The sequence below is a fragment of the Macaca nemestrina genome, chromosome 1, assembly GCF_043159975.1.
Source record: "Macaca nemestrina isolate mMacNem1 chromosome 1, mMacNem.hap1, whole genome shotgun sequence".
Lineage (NCBI taxonomy): Eukaryota > Metazoa > Chordata > Mammalia > Primates > Cercopithecidae > Macaca > Macaca nemestrina.
The window spans coordinates 40,156,543-40,181,285 of NC_092125.1; the positions used below are offsets into that span (position 1 = coordinate 40,156,543).

The following is a 24,743-nucleotide window of genomic DNA, read 5'->3' on the forward strand; positions in this document are numbered from 1 at the left end:
ATTAGAAGCCTTGGTCACAAACAAGTCTTATCCCCAGCACTTGCTCTGGATCTGAGCCCAGAAATGTAAGACCCAGCCAGAAGTTGAGAGTCTGCCAGATTCTCACCCCCTAGGGGAGATGGGGGTCGGGGTAGAGGACAGAAAGTGTTGCATAAACACACTCCTAAGGGAGGTCTAGGGTGTTTACACTGTACTGTTTGCTTCACCTGGGCTTTCTGGCTGGCTGACTTTCTTTCTTTCTCTTTTCTTTTCTTTCTTTTTTCTTTTTTTATTTTTAGACATAGTCTCACTCTGTCATCCAGGCTAGGGTACAGTGGTGCAATCTCAGCTCACTGCAACCTCTGCCTACCAGGTTCAAGTGATTCTCCTGCCTTAGCCTGCTGAGCATCTGGGATTATAGGTGTGTACCACCACGCCTGGCTAATTTTTGTATGTTTAGTAGAGACAGGGTTTCACCATGTTGACCAAGCTGGTCTCGAACTCCTGACCTCAAGGGATCCACCTGCCTTGGCCTTGCAAAGTGCTGGGATTAGAGGCGTGAGCCATCTTTCTTTCTTCTTTCTTTCACAATTTCATTTTTTTCATTTTGAGATAACTTGCTTCTCCATTGCCATTAGCAAAGTCATTGTGGCCCAGAGGACACAGTCACGCTTGCGTCAGACACACCTGCACTTAAATTCCTGTCTTGCTTCATACCAGCTGTGAGACTTGGGCAAGTCAACCTGCTGGAGTCTCAGTTTTCTAGAGATTCCTTATAGAAACATTTGTGAGGATTAAAAACAATAACGGAGTCAACTTCAGGAACAAGTTATTGGATTTTATTATACCCCAAAACAAGGAAGAGAGTGGGTGCATTACTAAGGCAATGACTCAGTGTTTAGGACTGTTGTTGTCACCCAGAGAGGTTCACAAAACCTCCAACCTGTCCAGCAACGCATTTAGAAGAAACAGGATTAGGGAAGATTCTGGAAGCAAAGAAGCCTTTATTAAACATAACCATGATCCATAGCTGGAGTATACATAGGAAATTTGGTAACTTGGATAAGGCAAAGCCTTTTCCCTTTAGAAGCCTCTGCTTTAGTGGGTGAGGAAAAACCTCCTAAAAGAAAATGATTTCAGCAGCAGTATAAAAGAAAGTGTGTCACCTGTATGAGCAAAATAACAAGGCAGATTTAATGTAAGTGCCCAAGAGTTCCAAAACAAGGGAATCAATAAGAGTTCTGGAGAAGGCCACCTTGGGGGTACTCAGTGTGGTGGGGGTGGATGTAGGTTTATTCTGGGAATTGAATAACATGGTAAATATGTGACTGTAGTATGACTGACTGTGACATGCAAGGAAAAGAAATTTGCAAAGACCCAAGAATGGTATCTGCTAAATTGCTTGTGCAAGGGTGGTCATGGTGAAATAGGAAAGTTTGGGCTAGAGTAAGAGTAATAAAATGAGAAGTCAGGAAAGTACTGAGCATTTGAATTCTATAAAAATGCTATAGCATTTGAATTCTATACAAATTTAAATTATGGAAATTTGAAATGTTATTAAGTATTTTAAAAGTCTCACTTTATATGTAACATTTGAAATGAAGCCAATTCTTGAAAGCTAGGGGAAGAGAAGGAGGCAAAACGAGCATAATTTCAGCCTGTATGAATTAATTATAAATTCTATCATGCTGCTTCCATGTGGTGACACCACTTTGGTGAGCACATAAAGTGCCCACTTTTCTTTATCAAGATGGGACTTGAATGGGTCCAGTTGTGAGTTGTGAGAAGTCTTGATTCCCTCAGGTAAAAGGCAATCCCTTGTGCCTGACGAAGAAGCTAGTGACAGCATAACTGCTAGACTCTGTTCTCCTCCCTTCACAGCTCTTCCTTCTGTTACATTCTCTTCTCCCAGTGGCTTTTCTTGCACACTAATTTGTTCTCCTGGTCCTTTTCCTTCCCTCCCTCAAATCCCATCAGCATCTCTTTCTCAATCCCTCTCCCCTTATCTTCTCAGTAATTAGAGGCTCAGAGACAGAAAATGCACCAGCACGGGCATGGTGGCAGCCTCCTGTAATTGCAGCTACTCGGGAGGCTGAGGCAGGAGATTCGCTTGAACTCGGGAGGCGGAGGTTACAGTGAGCTGAGATTGTGCCATTGCACTCCAGCCTGAGCAACAGAGTGAGACTCCGCCTCAAAAAAAAAAAAAGAAAAAAGAAAAAAGAAAATGAACCAGCAGACAGGAACAACTCCTAGCCTTCAAGGCCATTACCTTCACCAAGGAGGGTACCATGCTCATGGCTGAGGAGCCCACAGGAGGAAGATGAGGTGGACGATGTGACAGCCATTGTAGGCCCTGTCTCAGGTGGAGCACTTTGCAAGGAGGAGAGCCTGGTCCTCTTTCTCTGACTGCTCCACTTCCTGTAGCAACTTGTAGAGGGGTCCTGGGGTGCTTGCATAATATGGAGCTTCTTTGGGTCTGGTCAGCTTCAAGCTTGGATTGTAACAATGATACCAAAAGGAAGAGAAGCCATAGATACCCAACAGGAATGAGGCATCGATCATAACATGCCAGCAGAAGAAGGTGGTGACAAACATGATGTCACTGATGTCATCATCTTGCCATGGGTAGCCAGAGACAGGTCTGTATAGAATAAAGCCTGCCTGCATCAGCCAGGAGCCCATCGTCAGGATCAGAAAGGTCTCCATCAGCTGGAGATGACACATGTTGGGAGCCCACAGCTGTGCAGTCAACACCAGCAACAGCAGGAACACCACCAAAATGAGCAGAGAGTGAACGTGCAGCTCCACCCCTTCTGAGTCTTTAGCATGTGACACCATCAGCAGCAGGAGCTGGTAGATGATCAGGACCAGGGTACCTTTTTCTAGGCCCACACACCTCTGAGGCAGCACGTTCTTGCTCATGAAGTCCACGCAGCCATTGAGAGTGAGGAGGATGAACATGGTGAGGTGCTGCCACTCTTTGGGGTACATGAACCTTGGTGGCAGCTCCCTGTTCATCAATATCAACCCTCCTTTAATGCAACTGACCTCATAAACTGTCAACAGGGAGCCAGTCGCCATCTTCAACAAACCTCCATAGGATATTTTCCACAGCCTGGCACATCTTCCCTTATTCCTGGGAGGGGATGAAGGATATAGGAGAGAGTCACTGAATATTATAGCTTTGGAAATTACTACTGCCTGATATAGTCCATATAAGAACAGAAACAGCCCTGGATACACATGACCAATAAAGGTTCCCATGGAACCATCAATCTGTCCACTGAAGGAGAGAAAAGCAATACTCAGGCACAGCCTCACTTTATGCAGCCACTTCAAGTTCTGGGCTTTGGAAAGAACTGCCTTCCACCTACTTTTATCATCTCACCGCACCCACTGCTCCCCCACAAAAAGGAAATGTTTCTCAAGACAAGCCTACACATTTGGTGGAATATGGTCTATCATTCCATTCCATTCTGGTACATTGGGAATGCACTGGCTTCTGCCAAAGAAGTTGGTGAATGGGCTTTCAGAGGACCCTCTTACAGCCCTTGAGGTGCTTCTGGTTATACTCATCCATACGTCCCATGGCTTCCTTCCTCTTGTCCTTCCCAGAGCTCGGAGGAGAAAAGGAGAGGAAAATGGAGTGGGTTGCCATGACGGTATCCAACAAATTATGGACACTCATAAACTCTTGAGTATACTTTAGTCCTTCTCAGACATCATTTTGTTCCAATTGTAAAGTCAAACATTTTCTTTATGGATACTTTTGAACATTTGGATATATAGTATATTTAGCACCTATCTGGCTTTTCTACTTATCTATGATAGACTCATCTTGAAGACCTCCAAGAAAGCCCCCTTGAACATCCCCCTGTTACCCGCTCACATTCCCCCAACCACCACCACTTCAAAATTTTTTTTTTTTTTTTTTTTTTTTTTTTTTTTTTTGAGACGGAGTCTCTCTCTGTCGTCCAGGCTGGAGTGCAGTGGCCGGATCTCAGCTCACTGCAAGCTCCGCCTCCCGGGTTCACGCCATTCTCCTGCCTCAGCCTCCCGAGCAGCTGGGACTACAGGCGCCCGCCACCTCGCCCGGCTAGTTTTTTTGTATTTTTTAGTAGAGACGGGTTTCACCGTGTTAGCCAGGATGGTCTCGATCTCCTGACCTCTTGATCCGCCCGTCTCGGCCTCCCAAAGTGCTGGGATTACAGGCTTGAGCCACCACGCCCGGCCTACCACTTCAAAATTTCTACCGGCCAGGAGATGAATCTGAAAAGCTGCCCCTGGGTATTGATTTTAGGGGCTGTGGTGATTTTGTAGTAGTGTCAGCATAACTGAGCTTGAACCCAGAATTTCCTTCCCAGTGTGGTTCCAAATTAGGTTTGGCTACAGGTGGAATTTACTTGAGAATCTGAAGGCGGAAGTGAAGCAGCAACCTAAGAATACTCCGAAGGCGTAGGGTGCTGGGTACTGCTGTAGTTCATGCATTGCATCACTGTTCTGCAGGCTCACCTCCCAGATGAGCAGTGGCCAGGCTTAGAGCTGCCCTGAGCTACTCTTTGCGTGAAGGGCGCCAATTCCTTCTGCAGGTTGCCTGCCACTGAAGTATGAGATAGGGAGAGGACATGGGCTCCAGTTTGTCCTGGTAGGTTTTGGTTTTGGTTTGTCTTTGGCCTTCCCTCATTCATATAATATGGTTCTTGCTGACTGCTGCCACCTCAACCTGAAATGACTTCAGGTCCCCAACACAGCAGAGAGAAAACAGCTTTCCATAGATGTTGTCCCCAGCTCCCATGTGTAAGGTCTAGTTTCTATCAGGCATCCGTATCCCATCACTCTGCTTCCATCAGCCATCCCTAACTGATATAAGAAAGTAAGATGAGTCCTGAAAATGGGGATACCACTGAGAGGAATCACCCCAGTGAGCTGGTATTGGCCACTGATATTTTCATATGAAATAGCCACCAGCTTCCTTTCTCAGTGATTACTTGTTGAGTGTCTAATGCATCTAGGAGGACAGAGTTCTAGGTATTGGGTAACAGCCCTCCGAGCCTGAGAAAGGGGGATGGTGGAGAACAAGATACAGGGAATGTGAAGCATCCCTGGGCACACAAGTGATTCTGGGTTTATTGCAGAGGGTCCCTGCAGCAGGAGTTTCTCTGAGGGCAATAGGTGTGCTGAGGCAAGTGGAAGTTCATCACAGATGGTGAACCTTGCTGACTCAGTCCTCTGCGTAATCATCCCTGCTCACACTACAAGCAATGCTGTAAAGCAGAGGCAACACCTGTGTGCTGATGGCGCCCCCAGTGGGGAGGAGGAGAGTTTACACACAGGGCACAGTGCTGCCTCTGAGCCCTCTCTCCCATCCAAATGCCTAACTTACTTACACTTTCTCAAGCCCACTTTATGCCAGAAAAATTAGATATCACTCTCTGCAGTTGAGCATGACAATAATTCATACTTCTTCTTGCAGTTGTGAGATCTGGTGTGGCTGGGGAGTCGAATGTGAAGGTAGGCTATAAAAACAAAACTTAATTCTGCTTTCTGAAGGAATTTACTTTCTTATTTAATTTTAATTTTTAGGTGTTCTTATAGAATTAATATACAGTCATTGTAGAAGAATCAGGTATTTTTTTTTTCTTTTTTCTTTTCAAAGATAGATTCTTACTTTGTTGCCCAGATTGGTCTTGAACTCCTGGGCTCAAGTGATCCTCCTGCCTTACCGCCCAAACTGCTGGGATTGCAGGTGTTAGCCACTGTGCCAGCCTGTTTTCCCTCCCTCCCTCCCTTCCTGCCTTCCTGCCTGCCTGCCTTCCTGCCTTTCTTTTCCTTCCTTCTTTTCTTTTTTTCTTTTCTTTTCTTTTCTTTCTCTCTCTTTCTCTTTCTCTTTCTTTTCTCTCTCTCTCTTTCTTTCTTTCTTTCTTTCTTTCTTTCTTTCTTTCTTTCTTTCTTTCTTTCTTTCTTTCTTTCTTTCTTTCTTTCTTTCTCTCTCTCTCTCTCTCTGTCTCTCTTTCTTTCTTTCTGTTTCTGTTTCATTTCTTTCCACACCCCTTCAGTAGAACATAAATTATATACGCGAAAGGAACATTATGAATCATCTGTAAGGTCAGATATTGTGGCTCACACTTGTAATCCCAACACTTTGGGAGGCCGAGGTGGGTAGATCACTTGAGGTCAGGAGTTCAAGACCAGCCTGACCAACATGATGAAACCTTGTGTCTACTAAAAATACAAAATTAGCCGGGCATGGTGGTGCATGCCTGTAATCCCAGCTACTTGGGAGGCTGAGGCAGGAGAATTGCTTGAACCTGGGAGGTGGAGGTTGCAGCGAGCTGAGATAGCGCCATTGTACTCCAGGCTGGGCAACAAAAGTGAAACTCCATCTCAAAAAAAAAAAAAATCATCGATAATCCCACAACTTGGATGTGACCATTGTCACCAGTGAGGTGTAGAGACAGTCTTCAGAAGGCACCATGAGGAAGTGGAAAATACACTGATGTGAAGTCAGAATCTGGGTTCTAGTTCTAGTTTTCTCTTGATTTCCTGAATGTCATACCCTTATCTACAAAAAGGAGCATTGGACTTAATTTTTCCTACAGTGAAAATAAAAAGGCATAGATGTTGCGACACAGAGGTGAGCATGTTTGTCTCCTGTCTCCTTCTCCCTTTTGGTGAACTATCAAAATACATGGAAGCACTGTAGACCTGAATGCTCAGAGGAAGGAGATTCAAAGGGAAAATCTGAGAGCAATACTTCGAAGTGAATCACAGAGAAGAGAACCCCAGGAACTCTCCTTGGTTCTTGAATTTGTCCTGGGAGAAGTAGGCAGTCTGTTGCTCCTCTAGGAGCTGTGGTCTTCAGGCCTCAAGAATAATTGCATTTGGTCACTCTTTTTTGGTGGAGGGGGCAGTATATGGCATCTATCACAATGGTTACTCTTAATATTGCTTCTTGAACCTCAGGTCTGTGGTCCACACAAGGCGGGAGTAGCAGAGCTTATTCCGGCTCACACACTCATTGCCATAGATGCTCCTGGCAGCTGAGAGCTGGGCACCAGTGGTCAGAAGAGGAGGGAGAACAGCAGCACTGACTCAACAGCAACGGGAGATTGAATGTGGCATGAATGCAGGACATGTAGCCCCACTTACAGTCCTGTCTGGGATGTTCAGTCCTCCGCCTTGGCCAGACATCAAGGCTGCACATAGTTCATTAAAACATGAACATCCTGATCCCAGGACTTTGAAGATAGGAATCGCCCATCCCAAACCAGACACTGCCCACAAGCAGCTGAGCAAGGAGCCAAGGGTGGTGAATGATTAGCAGAACTGCTAGACAGCTCTAGAGTCTGTGGACACGAAGCACCTGGAAAGCTGTTTCATGGGTGTGATATTATGAGTATATACATGTTGGCTTTTGTCCATGGCTCCTAGCTCATATCTCCCTTAACCCTGAGACAGTCTTTTGTCATAATGTTGGGAGCACTTTAGGCTTCAGAAGCAGACCTCAGGAAACAGAATCTCTCTCTGACCTTCTCCTCCCCTCCTTTCAATTGCCCAAGGCAGGACCCTAATCTGATTTCAGGTCATAAGACCTTCATTCCAGAGAGGGTCCTGCCCCATACTCTGCAGGAAGGAATGTTGCATGGAGAGACCAAGAAGAATCTGAACAGACAGGCCTTCCTGGGTTTCCATAATGCCCTTTTTGTCCAATCACATTTTGACATAGTTATCCATGCATCATTCATGGACGATCAATGAAGTCTCCTTAAAAGGCCCAAAGGGCTGAGTGAGGTGGTTCACGCCTGTAATCCCAACACTTTGGGAGGCTGAGGCGGGTGGATCACTTGAGGTCAGGAGTTCAAGTCCAGCCTGGCCAATATGGTGAAACCCCGTCTCCACTAAGAATACAAAAGTTAGCTGGGCAAGGTGGTGCATGCCTGTAATCCCAGCTACTCGGGAGGCTAAGGCAGGAGAATTGCTTGAACCTGGGAAGTATAGGTTCCAATGAGCCGAGATCACGCCACTGCACTCTGGCCTGGGCCACAGAGTGAGACTCCATCTCAGAAAAAAAAAAAAAAAAAAAAAGCCCAAAGGCCAAAGAAGTGTTGAGAGAGCTTCCAGGTGGCTGAACAGGTGGAGGTTCCTAGAGGGTGGCACACTTATGGAGGGCATGGAAGCCCTGTGCCCCTTCCCCCGTACCTCATGCTACACATTTCTTCATCTGTATTCTTTGCAATATCCTTTATAGTAACTTGGCAAATGTGTTTCTTTGAGTTCTGTGAGTTGCTCTTGCAAATTAATCAAATCCAAAGAGCAGGGTTATGGGAACCCCAACTTAAAGTTGGTCTTCAGAAGTTCTGAAAGTCCGTGCTTGCAGCTGCTGTTGGAGGGGCAGTTTTGGCGATTGAGCCCTCACCCTGTGGGATGTGACGCTATCTCCAGGTAGATAGTCTTGGAATTAAATTACTAACACCCTGCTGGTGTCTGCCACTTGGTGCGCGTGAAGGAAAACCCCCACATTTGCTTACAGAAGTCTTCTGTGTTGAATGCTGTGGTGTGAAAGCAGAGGAAAAACACAGTTTAAAAGTTTTTCCTAAACAATGGGAAACTGAATTTCCAAAAATCGCTTTACTACTGGCGTCCAGGAGGTCCCTCCTGGCCCAGCTGCTCCATGGTGAGACTCCGCCAAGACCTGCCTCCCCACCTGCCGCCCCACATTCCCGAGGGAGCCCAGGTAAAACCACCGCCTTTTGTCTGGCATCGTGAAATGCCAGAGTACTCAAGAACGTCCTCAGGAACACAGTAAACATTGGATTTCCTAACTGCCGTGGACCCTTCTGAGTCTGCAGGGCTTATAAAGGAGTATAAAGACAAATTCTTTCCCTCTAAGAGCTCACTGTTTAGTTGAAGGCACAACACCTCTACACACACATGCACACATGCACACATACACACACACATTAGGGAACTATTTACACTACTTTTTAGACTACTTCTGTTTCATAGAAATCAAATGTCACATGTAAATTTAAATTTTCCAACCCCTACATTCATTAAGTATAAAAAAGGTGAAATTGATTTTAGTGAGATTTGACCCAATATATTAGAAATACTATTTCAAAACGTAATTAATATAAAAGTTATAAAAGTTATGAATTACGTTTTTTTTTTTTTTTTTTTTTTTTTGAGACAGAGTCTTGTTCTGCCACCCAGGCTGGAGTGCAATGGTGCAATCTCAGCTCACTGCAACCTCCGTCTCCCAGGTTCGAGCAATTCTTATGCCTCAGCCTCCCAACTCCTGGGATTAGGTGTGTACTACCACTCCCAGCTAATTTTTGTATTTTTAGTAGAGATGGGGTTTCACCATGGTGGCCAGGCTGGTCTCAAACTCCTGGTCTCCAGTGATCCACCTGCCTTGGCCTTCCAAAGCACTGGGATTACAGGCATGAGCCACAAGTTGTTTTATTTTGTTTTGTTTTTAAGAGACAGGGTCTCACTCTGTCACCCAAGCTAGAGTGCAGGGGTGCAAACATAGCTCACTGAAGCCTCAAACTCCTGTGCTGAAGTTATTCTCTAGCCTCAACCTCTTGTGTAACTAGGAGTGCAGGTACACACCACCACACCAGCCAATTTTTAAAATTTTGTGCAGAGATAGGGTCTCCTTATGTTGCCCAGGCTGGTCTCTAACTCCTGGCCTCCGGTGATCTGCCTACCTTGGCCTCCCAAAGTGCTGGGATTACAGGCATAAGCCACCATGCCCAGCCTGAATGAAGTATTTTATCTTTCTTATTTCATACAGAATCTTCAAACTGTAGTGTATATTTTACACTTACAGCCCATCTCAATTTAGACAAACCATATTCCAAGTTCTCAATAGCCACATGTGATTAATGGCTACCATGTTGGATTGCACAGATATTGGATGGAATTGAATGACCTGTTGAGGGAAATATCCATTTTAAAATTTTAGTGAAAAAAGCAGTTCATTGAAGAGGTAGAAGTTTGATCAGAAATGGCATCTAGAGCACTACACTATAAACTTCTTAATGACTGTGGGATTTTTCCACAGACTGTGATATTTTTCAAAGGCATATTTTAATTTAACTTTGTTTAGGAGGGGCATCGTTGGCAAAGCCAAGTACACCTTAGGAAGAGAAGGTCAGAAGGCTGGAGGCTTGAGAAAGCCATACGGAGAGTGGGTCCAGGGAAATCAGAACAAGGTCAGAGAGAGCTCATCTGCTCATGTTTCAAACTTTCATCTTATTTGAAGTAAGGTTTACTAAGCTTTGGGATTTGTCACTGACTTATGAAAACAAGGCTTATAAGAGATGGAAAACTTCCTGCTGCCTGCACCTGCACCACTGGCCCAGGCATTCAGGTAAGGCACAGCAAAAAATTAGATCAGAAAAGAAAAAGGAAAGACAAAGAGAAAAAAATAAAAGAAATGGAAAGCAACATTCTAATTTTTTAGTTCAAGAGTCATCTATCCTTTGGCTGGGCACAGTGGCTCACGCCTATAATCCTAGCACTTTGGGAGCCCTAGGCGGGTGGATCACCTGAGGTCAGGAGTTCGAGACTAGCCTGGCCAACATGGCGAAACCCCGTCTCTACTAAAAATACAAAACATTAGCTGGGTGTGGTGGTAGGTGACTGTAATCCCAGCTACTTGGGAGGCTGAGGCAGGAGAATTGCTTGAATCTGGGAGGTGGAGGTTGCAGTGAGCTGAGATCGTGCCATTGCACTCCAGCCTGGGCAACGAAGTGAGACTCTGTTAAAAGAAAAAAAAAGAGTCATATATCCTTGATTTCACCTGGCACACTAGCTCATAATTTTTCTCTTCAAAATTGTGTATAATGTGAGCTTTGTACCTCCATTGCATAACCATGACTTCATTTTCACCATTTGTATAATTGGTTTCAGGTGCTTTTCAATGATCACATTTCAATAGCTGCAAACTTCTTTTTCTTATGGAAACTTTTGTCAAGGTGGAAGCATGTACTCACCCTACCTCTGTTATTCCTTTTTTTTTTTTTTTTTTTTTTTTTGGTTTGAGACGGAGTCTCACTCTGTTGCCCAGGCTGGAGTGCAGTGGTGCAATCTCAGCTTACTGCTACCTATGCCTCCCGGATTCAAGCAATTCTCCTGCCTCAGCTTCCCAAGTAGCTGGGACTATGGGTATATGTTACGATGTCAGTTAAATTTTGTGTTTTTAGTAGAGACAGGGTTTCACCATGTTGGCCAGGCTGGTCTTGAACTCCTGATCTCAAGTGATCTGCACCCCATTGGCCTCCCAAAGTGCCACTGCACCTGGCCCCTACCTCTGTTATTCCTGTATCTTCTCTTATGACCGTGCTATGGACTCATAACCTGTGGCTGAGGACAGAACTCAAGCTCCGTGAATCTGTTTTTTCAAGATCATTTCTATTCCAAACCAGAATATGCATCCCCTAGTTAGGAGTTAACCTTTGCTTCCTTTTGTTCAGGATTCTTCATTCTGCAGTTTGGGAATCCCTCTAAACTTCAAGTTTCATGTGGACAATACAGCTATGTGACCACCAAAAAGTCTCATTCCCTCCCACAGGTAGAGCAGTGGAAGGGGGCTGCCCAGGCAGGCACTACATTTCCCAGCCTCTTGGAGACTGAGCTCGAGCCAATGGAATGTGTGTAGAAGTGCTGTATTCCACTTCAAGGCATGGCCCATGGAAGCCTCCCTCTTGCTCATTTCATTTTTCATATCTGTTGGCTGAACATAGAGAACTGGGGGGCTCTGCGGAAGGGCAAAGACACAGGATGGGTGGACCCTGGCTTCTGAAAGACTATATGGAAGGCTCCCTGCCAACTAGGAATGCTGGCATTCAACTTTATGTGTAGGGATTAATAACTTTCTATTGTGTTAAGCCAGTAAGATTGAAGGGTTTATCTCTTTAAATCAGTTAGTTAATACATGCTGTCTACCATTTCTCTAAGAGGACTACAGGAAGATCATGTAAATGCAACTCCTGGCCATCAGTTATGACCAACTACCTGAAGGGTTAAGCTAATTATTCTCACCCAATCCTCTCCCCTGCCTTCAATATCTCAGGTCTACAATACTTATGTGCCCTGTCTCAGTCACCTGCTTTCTGGGGCTCAGGAACCTAAGTTCACAAAAGCTTCCTTATGAAGTAAGGAGCACAAGAAGTAAATGGCTGTGAAGCTGCTGCTTCTCAACAGTATCTGCTTCATTTTATTATTTTTTTTAATTTTTAGATTTGGGGGTACTTGTTTGTTGCATTGGACATTGGTATTACATGCATCATGATGGGGGTAGAGCTTCTAGTGTACCCATCACCTAATATTGGACATCGTACCCAGTAGGTAATTTTAAGCCCTATGTCCCTACCCCCCATCTTTTGGAGTCCCCAGAGTCTGTTTTCTCTATCTTTATGTCCATGAGTATCATTTGTTTAATAACAATGGCACTCATGGATGTAAAGATGAAGAAAGCTCCCACCTGTAATTGAGAACATGCAGTATTTTATTTTCTGCTTCTGCGTCAGTTCACTTAGGATAATGGCCTCCAACTCCATCTATGTTGCTATAAAGGACATGATTTTGTTCTTGTTTATGGCTGCATAGTATCCCATGGTGTATATATACCACATTTTCCAATCAACTCTTGGTGGACATTTAGGTTGGATCCATGACTTTGCTTTTTGTAAATAGTGCTGCAACAAACACATGAGTGCAGGTGTCTTTTTATATAATGATTTCTTTTCCTTGGGTAGATAGCCCATAATGGGATTGCTGGGTTGAATGGTAGTTCTATTTTTAGTTCTTTGAAATATGTACATAGTGTTTTCCATAGAAGTGGAACTAATTTACATTCCCACCAGCAGTATACAAATGTTCCCTTTTCTCTGCATCCTCACCAATATCTGTTGTTTTTTGGACAGGTGAGGTAACTCACACTTGTAATCCCAGCATTTTGGAAGGCCAATCCTAGCTTAAGAGTAGGATTCAAGACTGGCTGTGGGCAACAAGAAAAGATCTTGCCTCTACAAAATATAAAAATAAAAAAATACCCTTGTGTGTTGATGCCCACCTGTGGTCTCAGCTACTAGGAAGACTGAGGCAAGAAAGATCACTTAAGTCCAGGAGTTCTAGGCTACAGTGAGCTGTATTCATATCACTGCACTCCAGCCTGGGTGACAGGATGAGACACTGTCTCAAAAATAATAATAATAAAAACATAAATAAAATAAAAGGAAACATCTGGGTTTTATTTATTTATTTTTTTGACGTTTTAATGAAAGCCATTCTGACTGCTGAGAGTTGGTATCTCAGTTAGGTTTTAATTTGCATTTCTCTGATGATTTTTGATGTTGATCATTTTTTCAGGTGTTTGTTGGTCACTTGTATTTCTTCTTTTGAGAAATGTCTGTTCATGTCCTTGGCCTAGTTTTTAATGGAATTGTTCATTTATTTCTTCTTGAATTGAGTTTCTTGCAGATTATGGATATTAATCCTTTGTTGGAGGCAAAATTTGTAAATATTTTCTCCCATTATGTAGGTTGTGTGTTTATCTTGTTGATGATTTCTTTTGCTGTGCAAAAACATCTCAGTTTAAGTCCCATTTGTCTATTTTTGTTTTTGTTGCACAAATGCTTTTGGAGTCTTTACCATAAATTCTTTAATTCTTTGCCTAGGCTAATGTTCAGAAGAGTTTTTTTTTTTTTTTTTTTTTTAGGTGTCCTTCTAGGTTTTTTTTTTTTTATAGTTTCAGGTCTTACATTTAGGTCTTTAATCAATTTCCTTTTAATTTTTGTATATAGTGAGAGATAGGGGTCCAGTTTTATTCTTCTGCATATAACTAGCCAGTTTACCCAGCACCATTTAGCATCTCTTTCCCCCACTCTTTATTTTTTCCACTTTATCAAAGATCAATTGGTTGTTGGTATGTGGCTTTATTTCTGTACCATGATCTATGAGTCTATTTTTGTACCAATACCTTGCTGTTTTAGTTACTTTAGGTTTGTAGTATAATTTGAAGTCAGGCAATGTAATGCCTCTGGCTTTATTCTTTTTGCTCAAGAGTGTTTTGGCTATTTAGGCTTTTCTATAGAGCCATATGAACTTTAGGATTGCTTTTCTAATTCTGTGAAAAATAATGTTGGCAATTTGATAAGAATTGCATTGAATCTGTAGATTGCTTTGGGTAATATGGTCATTTTAACCATATTGATTCTTCCAGTATATGAGTATGGGGTGTCGGGATGTTTCTCCATTTATTTGTGTCTTCTACAGTTTATTTTGTCAGTATTTTGTAGTTTTCTTTGTAGAGATCTTTCACCTCTTTGGTCAAATGTATTTCTAGTTTTTATTTTTTTGTGTGGCTATAGAAAATGACATTGGATTCTTCCTTCTCCTTCTCCTTCTCCTGCTTCTTCTTCTTCTTTTTTTTTCTTTGATGGAGTCTTGCTCTGTTGTATTTTTGCCTGACTGTGGTATTAGGGTAATACTGGATTTGTAGAATGAGTTAGGAAGAGATCCCTCCTCTTAGATTTTTTGGAAGAGTTTCAGTAAGAATGGTACTAGCTCCTCTTTGTACACCTACTTCATTTTGGATAAAATCTTTCTGTTACAGGGCCACAAGTCTCAGTATGATACAGTGTTTTCTACTGCTCACAGTGCTGGATAAACCTTTACTAAAATTTAACACCACCTTTACTCGTTTCCTATTTCTTTGTAACAATATATTAACACAAATTTGGGAGCACACACAATGAAAACTGACCATTTCACAGTTCGTATGGGTCAGGAATCCAACAGGAGCCGGCTGAATCTTCTGCTCTAGAGGTTGTTCTCAGTTCTTGGCACATGGCTTTCATAGACAAATCATGACATGGCTGTGAGTTTTCTTCCAGGCCAGCAGGAGTGAATCCTTGATGATTCACCTTCTTCTTATGGGCTCATCTGACTAGGTCAGACCCATCCAGGACAATCTTCCTCTTGATTAATTCAAAGTCAACTGATTAGTAACTAAGCTTAGATTTTATATTTCCTTATATGAACTGGTCCCAGCAACACTCGAGGGAAGGGGATTAACCTGAATATGTACACCAAAAGCAGAAATCTTGGGGACCATCTTAGAATTCTGCTTACCAAACTATCTAATTATCCTTTTCATCCATTACCATAGTTACAATATAATTATGTATATTGTTATTTGTATTTTTCTCATTATTTTATTGCCAATCCTTGCATAGTTCCTTGAAAAGAGTAGCTCTTTAGGATTCCTAAATATATTAATTAATCCCTTGGTCATTTTGATTGGAGGTGAAAAATCTCTATTTATTAACCACATGTTTACAAATAAGTGTCCTTCACTGGATCTTCACTTTTGTGAAATTCAGTAGTGAAAGTTTTCTTTTTTCACTCTTACCAACATCTGAGGGTAAACTCTTTCTAAGGTTTTGGCCTGCAGTATAATTCCTCCACTGCTGTTTCAGGTACAGTTTCAATTAGAAATAGATGGAAACCCAAATTGGGATAGTTCACAGAGGGTTTAATACAGGTACTTCTGGGCCAGGTGCGGTGGCTCACACCTGTAATCTCAGCACTTTGGGAGGCTAAGGCAGGTGAATCACCTGAGGTCAGGAGTTCAAGACCAGCCTGGCCAACATGGTGAAACCCCATCTCTATTAAAAATACAAAAAAAAAAAAATTAGCTGGGTCTGGTGACGGGCACCTGTAATCCCAGCTACTCAGGAGACTGAGGCAGGAGAATTGCTTGAACCTGGGAGGTAGAAGTTGCAATAAGCAGAGATTGCACCATTGCACTCCAGCCTGGGTGACAGAGCGAGACTCTGTCTCAAAAATAAATACATAAAATACATAAATAAAGGTACTTCTTTTACAGATGTGGACAGAGTATAAGGAGACCATAAGGATACTTGAGTAATAGTTGGAGCTGTTAACTGCCTCTAGGCCCCAGACGGAGGTAGGACATGGGACATGAGACTTCTTTATATATGAAAGGATAGTGAATTGAATGGTGGCACCCAGAAAGATAGGTCCAAGTCCTAACCCCTAGAACCTGTGAATGTGATCTTATTTGGACAAGAGTATTTGCAGATATAATTAAGTTAAGGATCTCAAGATGAGCTCACCTTGGATTTGGGGTGGGCCCTAAAGCCAATGGCAGGTGTCCTTGTAAGAGAAAAGCAGAAGGAGATTAAAGGCACAGAGAAACACACAGGAGAAGACAATGTGAAGCTGGAGGCATATTTGGGAGTGATGCCGGTATAAGCCAAGGAATGCCAGACTACCAGCAGTCTTTGGAAGCTAGGAGGGAGATACGCAGCATATTTTACATCAGAGCATCTATGAGGAACAAACCTTGCCTACACCTTGAAACAAAGCTGTTGTTTCTACAAACAAAAAGCCAGTTATTCCTCACATTAATTGAATAAACCATTCATAATATGTATTTCATTCTCACATTCCATATTTCTGTTTCTGGAGCCTCTATTAAGCTATACCATGTTGATTTATGGACCTATGTTATTTGCTTCCTCCTATACCACACTGTTTTAATTCTTGAGTTAATTTCATAATGGATTATGAAAGCTGGCAAAGCAATTTTCTCCCTCATTTTTTTCTTCTGGGAAAAAAATGCTTGAGCTGTCTCAGTGTTCCTTTCTCAGATATATTTTACAATGGGTTTGCTGAATTTTGTTAAACTTATATTGGGAATGTTTTTGGAGAGGAGTACACTCAATTTAAATGTTTCTACAAATGCAGATATATTAGCTGAAGACATATTTTATGAGATATTATGTTGGGAGAAATTCACTAATTATCAGAGATTTGCTTAGCAGTTTAGAATTAGGATATGAATGACTTGATGAGATCAATAAGGAAGTGGTTTCTTTATTATTTACCATGACTATATTCAAGAATGGCAATAAGGCCAGGTGCGGTGGCTCATGCCTGTAATCCCAGCACTTTGGGAGGCCAAGGTGGGCGGCTCGCCTGAGGTCAGGAGTTCAAGACCAGCCTGGCCAACATGGTGAAACCCTGTCTCTACTAAAAATACAAACATTAACTGGGCATGGTGGCACATGCCTGTAGTCCCAGCTACTTGGGAGGCTGAGGCAGGAGAATCACTTGAACCTGGGAGGCGGAGGTTGCAGTGAGCTGAGATCATGCCACTGTACTCCAGCCTAGGTGACAGAGCAAGACTCCATCTCAAAAACAAAACAAAACAAAAAAAATAAAAAAGGCAATAAAAAATGAGAGCCCAGATGATAAATAATGAAAAAGAGCCCAGTAATTAGACACAATCCAATAAACAAGAAGGATTCGAAGCGTCTTGTCTCAGGCTCCAGTCTGACCTGTACCCAAAACATTAGCCCTGCCAGGGGTATGGAAGCCCAGCATCCTCTGCATACCCAGGGCAGCCTAAGATACAGACAGAAGGTATGATGTGCACATACTCTTTAGGAGGCCTAGGGGTCATTGCAGTGCTCTACTCATGCACACCGGGGCTTCTTGCCACCTGCTTTCTGCCCATCTTGTTTTCCACATCAGTCACACTCCTCCACCTTTCTCTGCAGAGAAGTCATTTGAGCCCAGACAACAGAAGCAGGGGCTTGACTTTCAGAGCATATGTTCCTGTCCTGTCTCTGACCAGCCGTGAGTCTTTGGGCACAGACACCTGTGGAAGTCTTCAGTTTTTTATATGTAAAATGGAGACATCTGGGAAGCCAATGGGGCATACCTCATAGAGGTTCAGTAAAAGATGATACACAGAGTAAACCGATCTCCTAAACAGGTCAGTGGAGTTTATTTTATACTCAGACCTGCTGCTATGTGATGCAGTCTTAGCCCATGACTGCCTCTCTGAGAGTTCACAGAGCAGACACTACATTTAGAAGAGACAGGAAAGGGAGGTGCCTGAAGCAAATGAGATTTTATTACGCATGAACTGTGCAGAGGACAATGTTATATTCTTCTGGAACATGCAGCGGAAATGGGTAACAAGGATAGGATAAATTCCCTGCTGTTCGGGAGCCTGCCTTGTAGTTGGTGGAGCAAAACCTCCTGGAGAGGGGCAATATGAGATACAGAGCAAAGGAGAGTATATCAGCAGCACGGGCAAATAGCAACACAGATTTACAGAGTTTCTGAAGATCTCCAGACCCAAGGAGTCTATGAGAATTTTCTGGAGGAGGTCTTTTTGGTGGAAGTGGTACATGAAATTTATTGCTGAGTGTAGAATGACACTGTGTAGTAAAAATGTGACTGCCGATGGGTTTTGTAGAGAGTGTTATTTGGAAAGGCTCAAGTGTAGGCTCCAGTAAATCAGGATCTAGTAAACTGCTGCTGGGGCTAGTGATGGTTAAACAAGTAGAAAAACACTTTGCTTTGGCTGGGTTAGAGGTCAGGAGTTAGAGATGTGGTGGCATTTAGTGAAAGTTTGGTTTATGGAGACTTGAAAAACTATGATGTAAACAGTTTTAATTCTCACTTTATGTGTAGAATTTGAAACTATGCTAATCCACCCAAGTTAAAAATATATATGGGATTCTTATTTCAATCAGGTGGGTTAAGTGAATGGTACTCCATCTATTTATGCTGTTTCGCCTTAGCTGGCCAACAGAAATACCCATCACTGCAATCTTGATTTGTGAGAAGTCTTTATTCCTCAGGTAAAAACCAGGCCAGACAGCTGGTGAGGGCATCACTGCTGGGCTCCACCCTCCTCCTTTCAGAGGCCTCCCTTTGATTGTTCTCTTCCCACTATGGATATTTCTTGGCCACATTCCTACCCCTTTGGGCCTCTTCCTCCTCTTCCACTTTGCCCCATCCACATAACCCCATCTGTGCCCCCTCTTCAGGTTTCTCTCTCCCTATGTCCTCAGCAATCTGAGGCCCAGCTACAGGGACAACAGTCGGGGCCAGTTACTGTCCTTCAGGGCCATTCCCTTCACTGGGGACCAAAGAGGGTGCCATTTTCATGGCTAAGAAGCCCACAGGAGGAAGAAGAGGTGGACAACGTGCCAGTCACTGTAGGCCCTGTCTCAGGGGGAGCTCTTTGAAAAAAGGAGAGCCTGGTCCTCTTTCTCTGACTGCTCCACTTCCTGTAGCAAATTGTAGAGGGGTCCTGGAGTGCTTGCATAATACGGAGCTTCTTTGGGTCCGGTCAGCTTCAAGCTGGGACTGTAACAATGATACCAAAAGGAAGAGAAGCCATAGATTCCCAACAGGAATGAGGCATCGATCATCACATGCCAGCAGAAGAAGGTGGTGACAAACATGATGTCACTGATGTCATCGTCTTGCCATGGGTAGCCAGAGACAGGTCTATATAGAATAAAGCCTGCCTGCATCAGCCAGGAGCCCATCATCAGCATCAGAAAGGTCTCCATCAGCTGGAGATGACACATGTTGGGAGCCCACAGCTGTGCAGTCAACACCAGCAACAGCAGGAACACCACCAAAATGAGCAGAGAGTGAACGTGCAGCTCCACCCCTTCTGAGTCTTTAGCATGTGACACCATCAGCAGCAGGAGCTGGTAGATGATCAGGACCAGGGTACCTTTTTCTAGGCCCACACACCTCTGAGGCAGCACGTTCTTGCTCATGAAGTCCACGCAGCCATTGAGAGTGAGGAGGATGAACATGGTGAGGTGCTGCCACTCTTTGGGGTACATGAACCTTGATGGCACCTGCTTGCTCATAAGCACCATCCCGCTATCAAGACAGAGTACCACATAAAATGTTAAGAGGGAGCCAGTCACTATCTTCAGTAATCCTCCATAGGATATTTTCCACAGCCTGGAACATCTTTGCTTATTCCTGGGAGAGCACAAAGGATACAGGACACAACCTTTGAGTATCATGCCCTTGGAGACCACTGTGGCCTGATATAGTCCATAAGAGAAAAGAAATAGCCCCGGGTAAAAATGGCCAATGAACTTTCCCATGGAATAGAGGCCTGTCTGACTGAAGCATGAAGAACGATACTCAGGACCTCTCTACCCTCCTCTCCCTCACAGGCCCCTGGAGTTTTGGGTCTATATATACAGAGCTAAGTTCTACCTACTTTTATCATCTCCTTCTGCCCACTGCTGTCTCACAGAATGGAAAGTTCTGGACAGGAGCCTAGATTTTTAGTGAGGTATGTCTCATTATTCCATTTCATTCCAGTACATTGGGAACTAATTGAGTTCTGCCAAAGTAGAAACATAAATATTTTTTAGTATGCACCTGTGGGAATTTGTGCTCTCAGGAACTCTGCTTTTGGGCCCTTGAGGACCTTCTGGTCACACTTGTCCCTCTCTCTCATGGCTTGCTTCCTTCTGCCCCTGTTCAATGTTCAGAGTAGGAAAAGAGAGGTGCCTGAGCACGGAGATTATCCAGAGAAGACCTGGGTTACTCACAAACCTTCATGCATCCTTTAAGACTCCTTCCTCGGCCGGGCGCGGTGGCTCAAGCCTGTAATCCCAGCACTTTGGGAGGCCGAGACGGGCGGATCACAAGGTCAGGAGATCGAGACCATCCTGGCTAACACGGTGAAACCCCGTCTCTACTAAAAAATACAAAAACTAGCCGGGCGAGGTGGCGGACGCCTGTAGTCCCAGCTACTCGGGAGGCTGAGGCAGGAGAATGGCGTGAACCCGGGAGGCAGAGGTTGCAGTGAGCTGAGATCCGGCCACTGTACTCCAGTCTGGGCGACAAAGCGAGACTCTGTCTCAACAACAACAACAAAAAAAAAAAAAAAGACTCCTTCCTCAGACAGGCTTGGTGGCTCAAGCCTGTAATCCCAGCACTTTGGGAGGCCAAGGCAGATCTCGAGGCCAGGAGTTCGAGACCAGACTGGCCAACATGGTGAAAGCCCGTCTCCACTCAAAATACAAAAACTAGCTGGGCATGTTAATGAGTGCCTGTAATCCCAGCTATTTGGAAGGCTGAGACAGGAGAATTACTTGAACCCAGGAGGCGGAGGTTGTAGTGAGCCAAGATCATGTCACTACGCTCCAGCCTGGGTGACAGAGCAAGACTGTCTCAAAAAAAAAAAAAAAAAAGACTCCTTACTCATATGTTGGGTCATATACTAAGAGCAAATATATTCTTCCCAGACATAAAAGTTTGAAAACATTTGGGTGTGTGTTCATATATTTGAGCTCTTGTTCTCTTTATTCTTCTGTAACAGTTTTTGGGGACCACAAAGAAAACCACTCAATTGCCCCAAATTGTCTTTCCACTGAACAGTAGATGAATGTAAAATGTCACCTTTTGAGATCAATTTTGGAATGTTAAGGTGTAATTTTTTATTAAAATGCAGATATGTTGAGATAAGTAGATCCAATGAGTTGCTTATATTTTAATGTGAATTAGGTCCTCGACTTTATTCTCTCTTTAATTATCATTTACTATGTGTTAACACATATAGGCAGAAAGAGTTCTAGGCACTAGGTAGCAACCAGTTGCATATGATGGATTGCATCCAAGGCAAGAGTCTTCATTTATTTATTTTTATTTTTGTTTTTATTTTGAGACAGTGTCTCGCTCTGTTGCCCAGGCTGGAGCTTAGTGACTTGATGACAGCTCACTGCAGCCTCAACCTCCTGAGCTCAATCAATCCTCCTGCCTCAGCTGCTGAGTAGCTGGGACAACAGACATAAGCCCCCACATCCAGCTATTTTTTGTATTTTTTGTAGAAATGAGGCCTCACTATGTTGTCCAGGCTGGTCTCAAACTCCTGAGCTCAAGTGATCCACCCACCTCAACCTCCCAAAGTGCTGGGATTATAGGTGTGAGCCACCAAACCTGGCCCTATTTATTTATTTATTCATTATTTTTTATTTTTTAAAATGAAATCCTGTTTATTAAGAAAACAAAGGAATGAAAGAATTGCTACTCCACAGGCAAAGCAGCCCCCATTTATTTTTTTTATAAAAATTAATGTCTGTATAGCCCCTCCTTATCCATGGGTGATACTTTCTAAGACTCCCAGTAGATGCCTGAAACCTGGGATAGGTTAGTACTGAACCCTACATATACTGGTTTCCCCTATACATATATACATACCTATAATAAAGTTTAGTTTACAAATTAGGCACAGCAGAAGATTAGCAATAATAACTAAAAATGGAACAATTATAAAATGATGCTGAAATAAAAGTTGTGTGAATATAATTTCTCTCTCTCTCTCAAAATACTATATTTTCAGACTGCAGTTGACTGCGAGTAATTGAAACCTAAGAACATGAAACTGCAGGTAAAGGGGGACCACTGTATTTGAAGTGTGCTACATATTTTTTTTTTCTTTTTTGTTTTTTGTTTTGAGACTAAGTCTCTCTCTGTTGCCCAGGCTGGAGTGCAGTGGCACCATCTCAGCCCACTACCACCTCCGCCTGGTGGGTTCAAGCAATTCTCCTGTCTCAGCCTCTCAAATAGTTGGGACTACAGGTGCATGCCACCATACTGCCTAATTTTTTTGTATTTTTAGTAGAGACGGGGTTTCACCATATTGGTCAGGCCAGTCTCCAACTCCTGACCTCAGGCGATCCACCCGCTGTGGCCTCCCAAAGTGCTAGGATTACAGCCATGAGCCACCGCGCCCAGCTGAAGTTCATCCATATTGTTACAAACAGCAGGACCTCCTTCTTTCTTAAGGTTGAATAATATATCATTATATATATGTTTCTTTACTTACCCATCTGTTGGTGGATCCATCTGGGTTCAAGTGATCCACCCGCCTCAGCCTCCCAAAGTGCTGTGATTACAGGCATGAGCCACCACACCTGGCCCCAACTTAGGTTGTTTCTGTATCTTGATTATTGTAACATAAGAGTGCAGATATCTCTTTGAGATACTGATTTCATTTAATTTGGATATATACCAAGGAGTGGGATTGCTGGATCGTATGATAGTCCTTTTTAAATTTTTTCAGAAACTTCCATTCTGTTTTTCATAACGGCTGAACCAATTTACATTTCCACCATATTGTACAAGGGTTACCTTTTCTCCACATCTTCAGAAATGCTCGTTATCTTGTGTCTTTTTTGTTATAGCTCTTCTAAGATGTGAAGTGATATCTCCTTGCGATTTTTGTTTGCATTTTTCTGTGATTGGTGATGTTGAGCACCTTTTAACATACCCACGGGCCATTTATGTCTTCTTTGGAAAAATGTCTAGAAATGCAGGTTCTTTACTCATTTTTAAACTGGTTATTTGTTTTGTTGTTTTCAAGTTGGGACTACATTTAATCAAAAAGGCAAAAGATCTGTATGCTGAAAACTATAAAGCATTGAAGAAAGAAAAAGAAGAAGACACAAATAAATGGAAAAATATCCCATACTCATGGATTGGAAGAATTAAAATGTTTAATATGTCCATACTACTAAAACCAATCTACAGATTCTATACAATCTCTATCAAAATTCCAATGGCATTTTTCACAGAAGTAGTATAAGCAATTCTAAAATTCAAATGGAAACACAAAATATCCCAAATAGACAAATCAATCTTGAGAACACGGTTGGAGGCATCACACTTCTGATTTCAAATTATATTCCAACGCTATAGTAATCAAAACATTTTATGTCTGACATAAAAACAAACACATAGACCAATGGAATAGAATGGAGAGCCCAGAAATTAAACCTACACATGTATGTTCAACTGATCTTCAACAAGAGAACCGAGAATACTCAGTGGGGAAAGGATAGTCTTTTCAATAAATGTCTTAGGGAAAACTGGATATTCACATGTAAAAAAAATGAAATTGGACCCTCATCTTATACCATATACAAAAATCAACTCAAAATGCATTAAAAACTGAAATGTAAGACCTGAAACCATAACCCTTATAAGAAACATAGAGGGTGGCCAGGTGAGGTGGCTCATACCTGTAATCCCAGCACTTTGGGAGGCTGAGGCAGGTGGATCACTTGAGGTCCAGAGATCGAGACCAGCCTGGCCAACACGGTGAAGCCTGTCTCTACTAAAAATACAAAAATTTAGCTGGGTGTGGTGGCACATGCCTGTAGTCCCAGCAACTTGGGAGGCTGAGGCAGGAGAATCGCTTGAACCTGGGAGGTGGAGGTTGCAGTAAGCCGAGATTGTGCCACTGCACTCTAGCCTGGGTGACAGAGTGAGACTCTGTCAAAAAAAAAAAAAAAAAAAAAAAGAGGAAGTGTGACCTGAGTTATCACACACAGCTCCCTCATTATTTGATGCCCTATGCTGTCTCAGGACTCTGCAGAGAGTCCTCATCAACAAGAAGACACTCGCCAGATGCAGCCCCTTGGCCTTGGACTTCCCAGTCTCCATAACTATAAGAAATAAATTCTTTTTCAGTTTCAGGTATTCTGTTATAAGCAACAAGAAATGGACTAAGATGCCATATATCTGGCAAGAGGCAAATTTCCAAAATATATGAAAGTCTTCATTTAGAAGGTATGGAGAACAAGGTACAGGGAATGTGAGGCATAGGCACACAAATATTTCTGGGTTTATTACAGAGGGTACATGGAATAGGAATTTCTCTGAGGGTGATAAGTGTGCTTAAGGGAGAAGTTCATCACAGAACATAAATCATGCTGATTCTGATCCTCCACATCTTGTATCATCTGTCTTCATGATACAAGCAATGCTGTAGGGCAGAGAGACAGCATCTGTGTGCTGACACCCCTCGTGGGCACAAGGAGAGTTTACACCTAGGTCACTGCGCTGCCTCTGAGCTCTCTCTCCCATGCAAATATTTCTCA

General features: G+C 43.1%; 2 protein-coding genes and 1 long non-coding RNA gene across 4 annotated transcripts; 1 reads left to right on the forward strand and 2 right to left on the reverse strand.

The window, feature by feature from the left end:
• Positions 1-796: 796 nt before the first annotated feature.
• Positions 797-20,050, reverse strand: LOC105484549 (transmembrane epididymal protein 1). 2 transcript variants are annotated; one of them, XM_011746267.2, is made up of 2 exons: positions 19,077-20,050; positions 797-2,367 (listed from the first exon to the last, which is right to left on the reverse strand). In XM_011746267.2, the coding sequence occupies exons 1-2, from the start codon at positions 19,950-19,952 to the stop codon at positions 2,338-2,340; spliced, it is 906 nt and encodes a 301-aa protein (XP_011744569.2). In that variant the 5' UTR covers positions 19,953-20,050; the 3' UTR covers positions 797-2,337. The 2 variants fall into 2 exon arrangements, with proteins under 2 accessions (XP_011744569.2, XP_011744570.2); XM_011746268.2 differs by lacking the exon at positions 797-2,367 and having other exon boundaries at positions 19,047-19,868.
• On the reverse strand, positions 2,338-3,243 carry LOC105484550 (transmembrane epididymal protein 1-like). Its single transcript, XM_011746269.2, has one exon. It carries the CDS (start codon positions 3,241-3,243, stop codon positions 2,338-2,340), a length of 906 nt encoding a protein of 301 aa, XP_011744571.1.
• LOC139356541 (uncharacterized) lies at positions 4,163-7,342 on the forward strand. The gene is made up of 3 exons (XR_011608538.1): positions 4,163-4,624; positions 5,453-5,490; positions 6,943-7,342. It is a non-coding gene; the product is annotated as an uncharacterized lncRNA (long non-coding RNA).
• Positions 20,051-24,743: the final 4,693 nt, after the last annotated feature.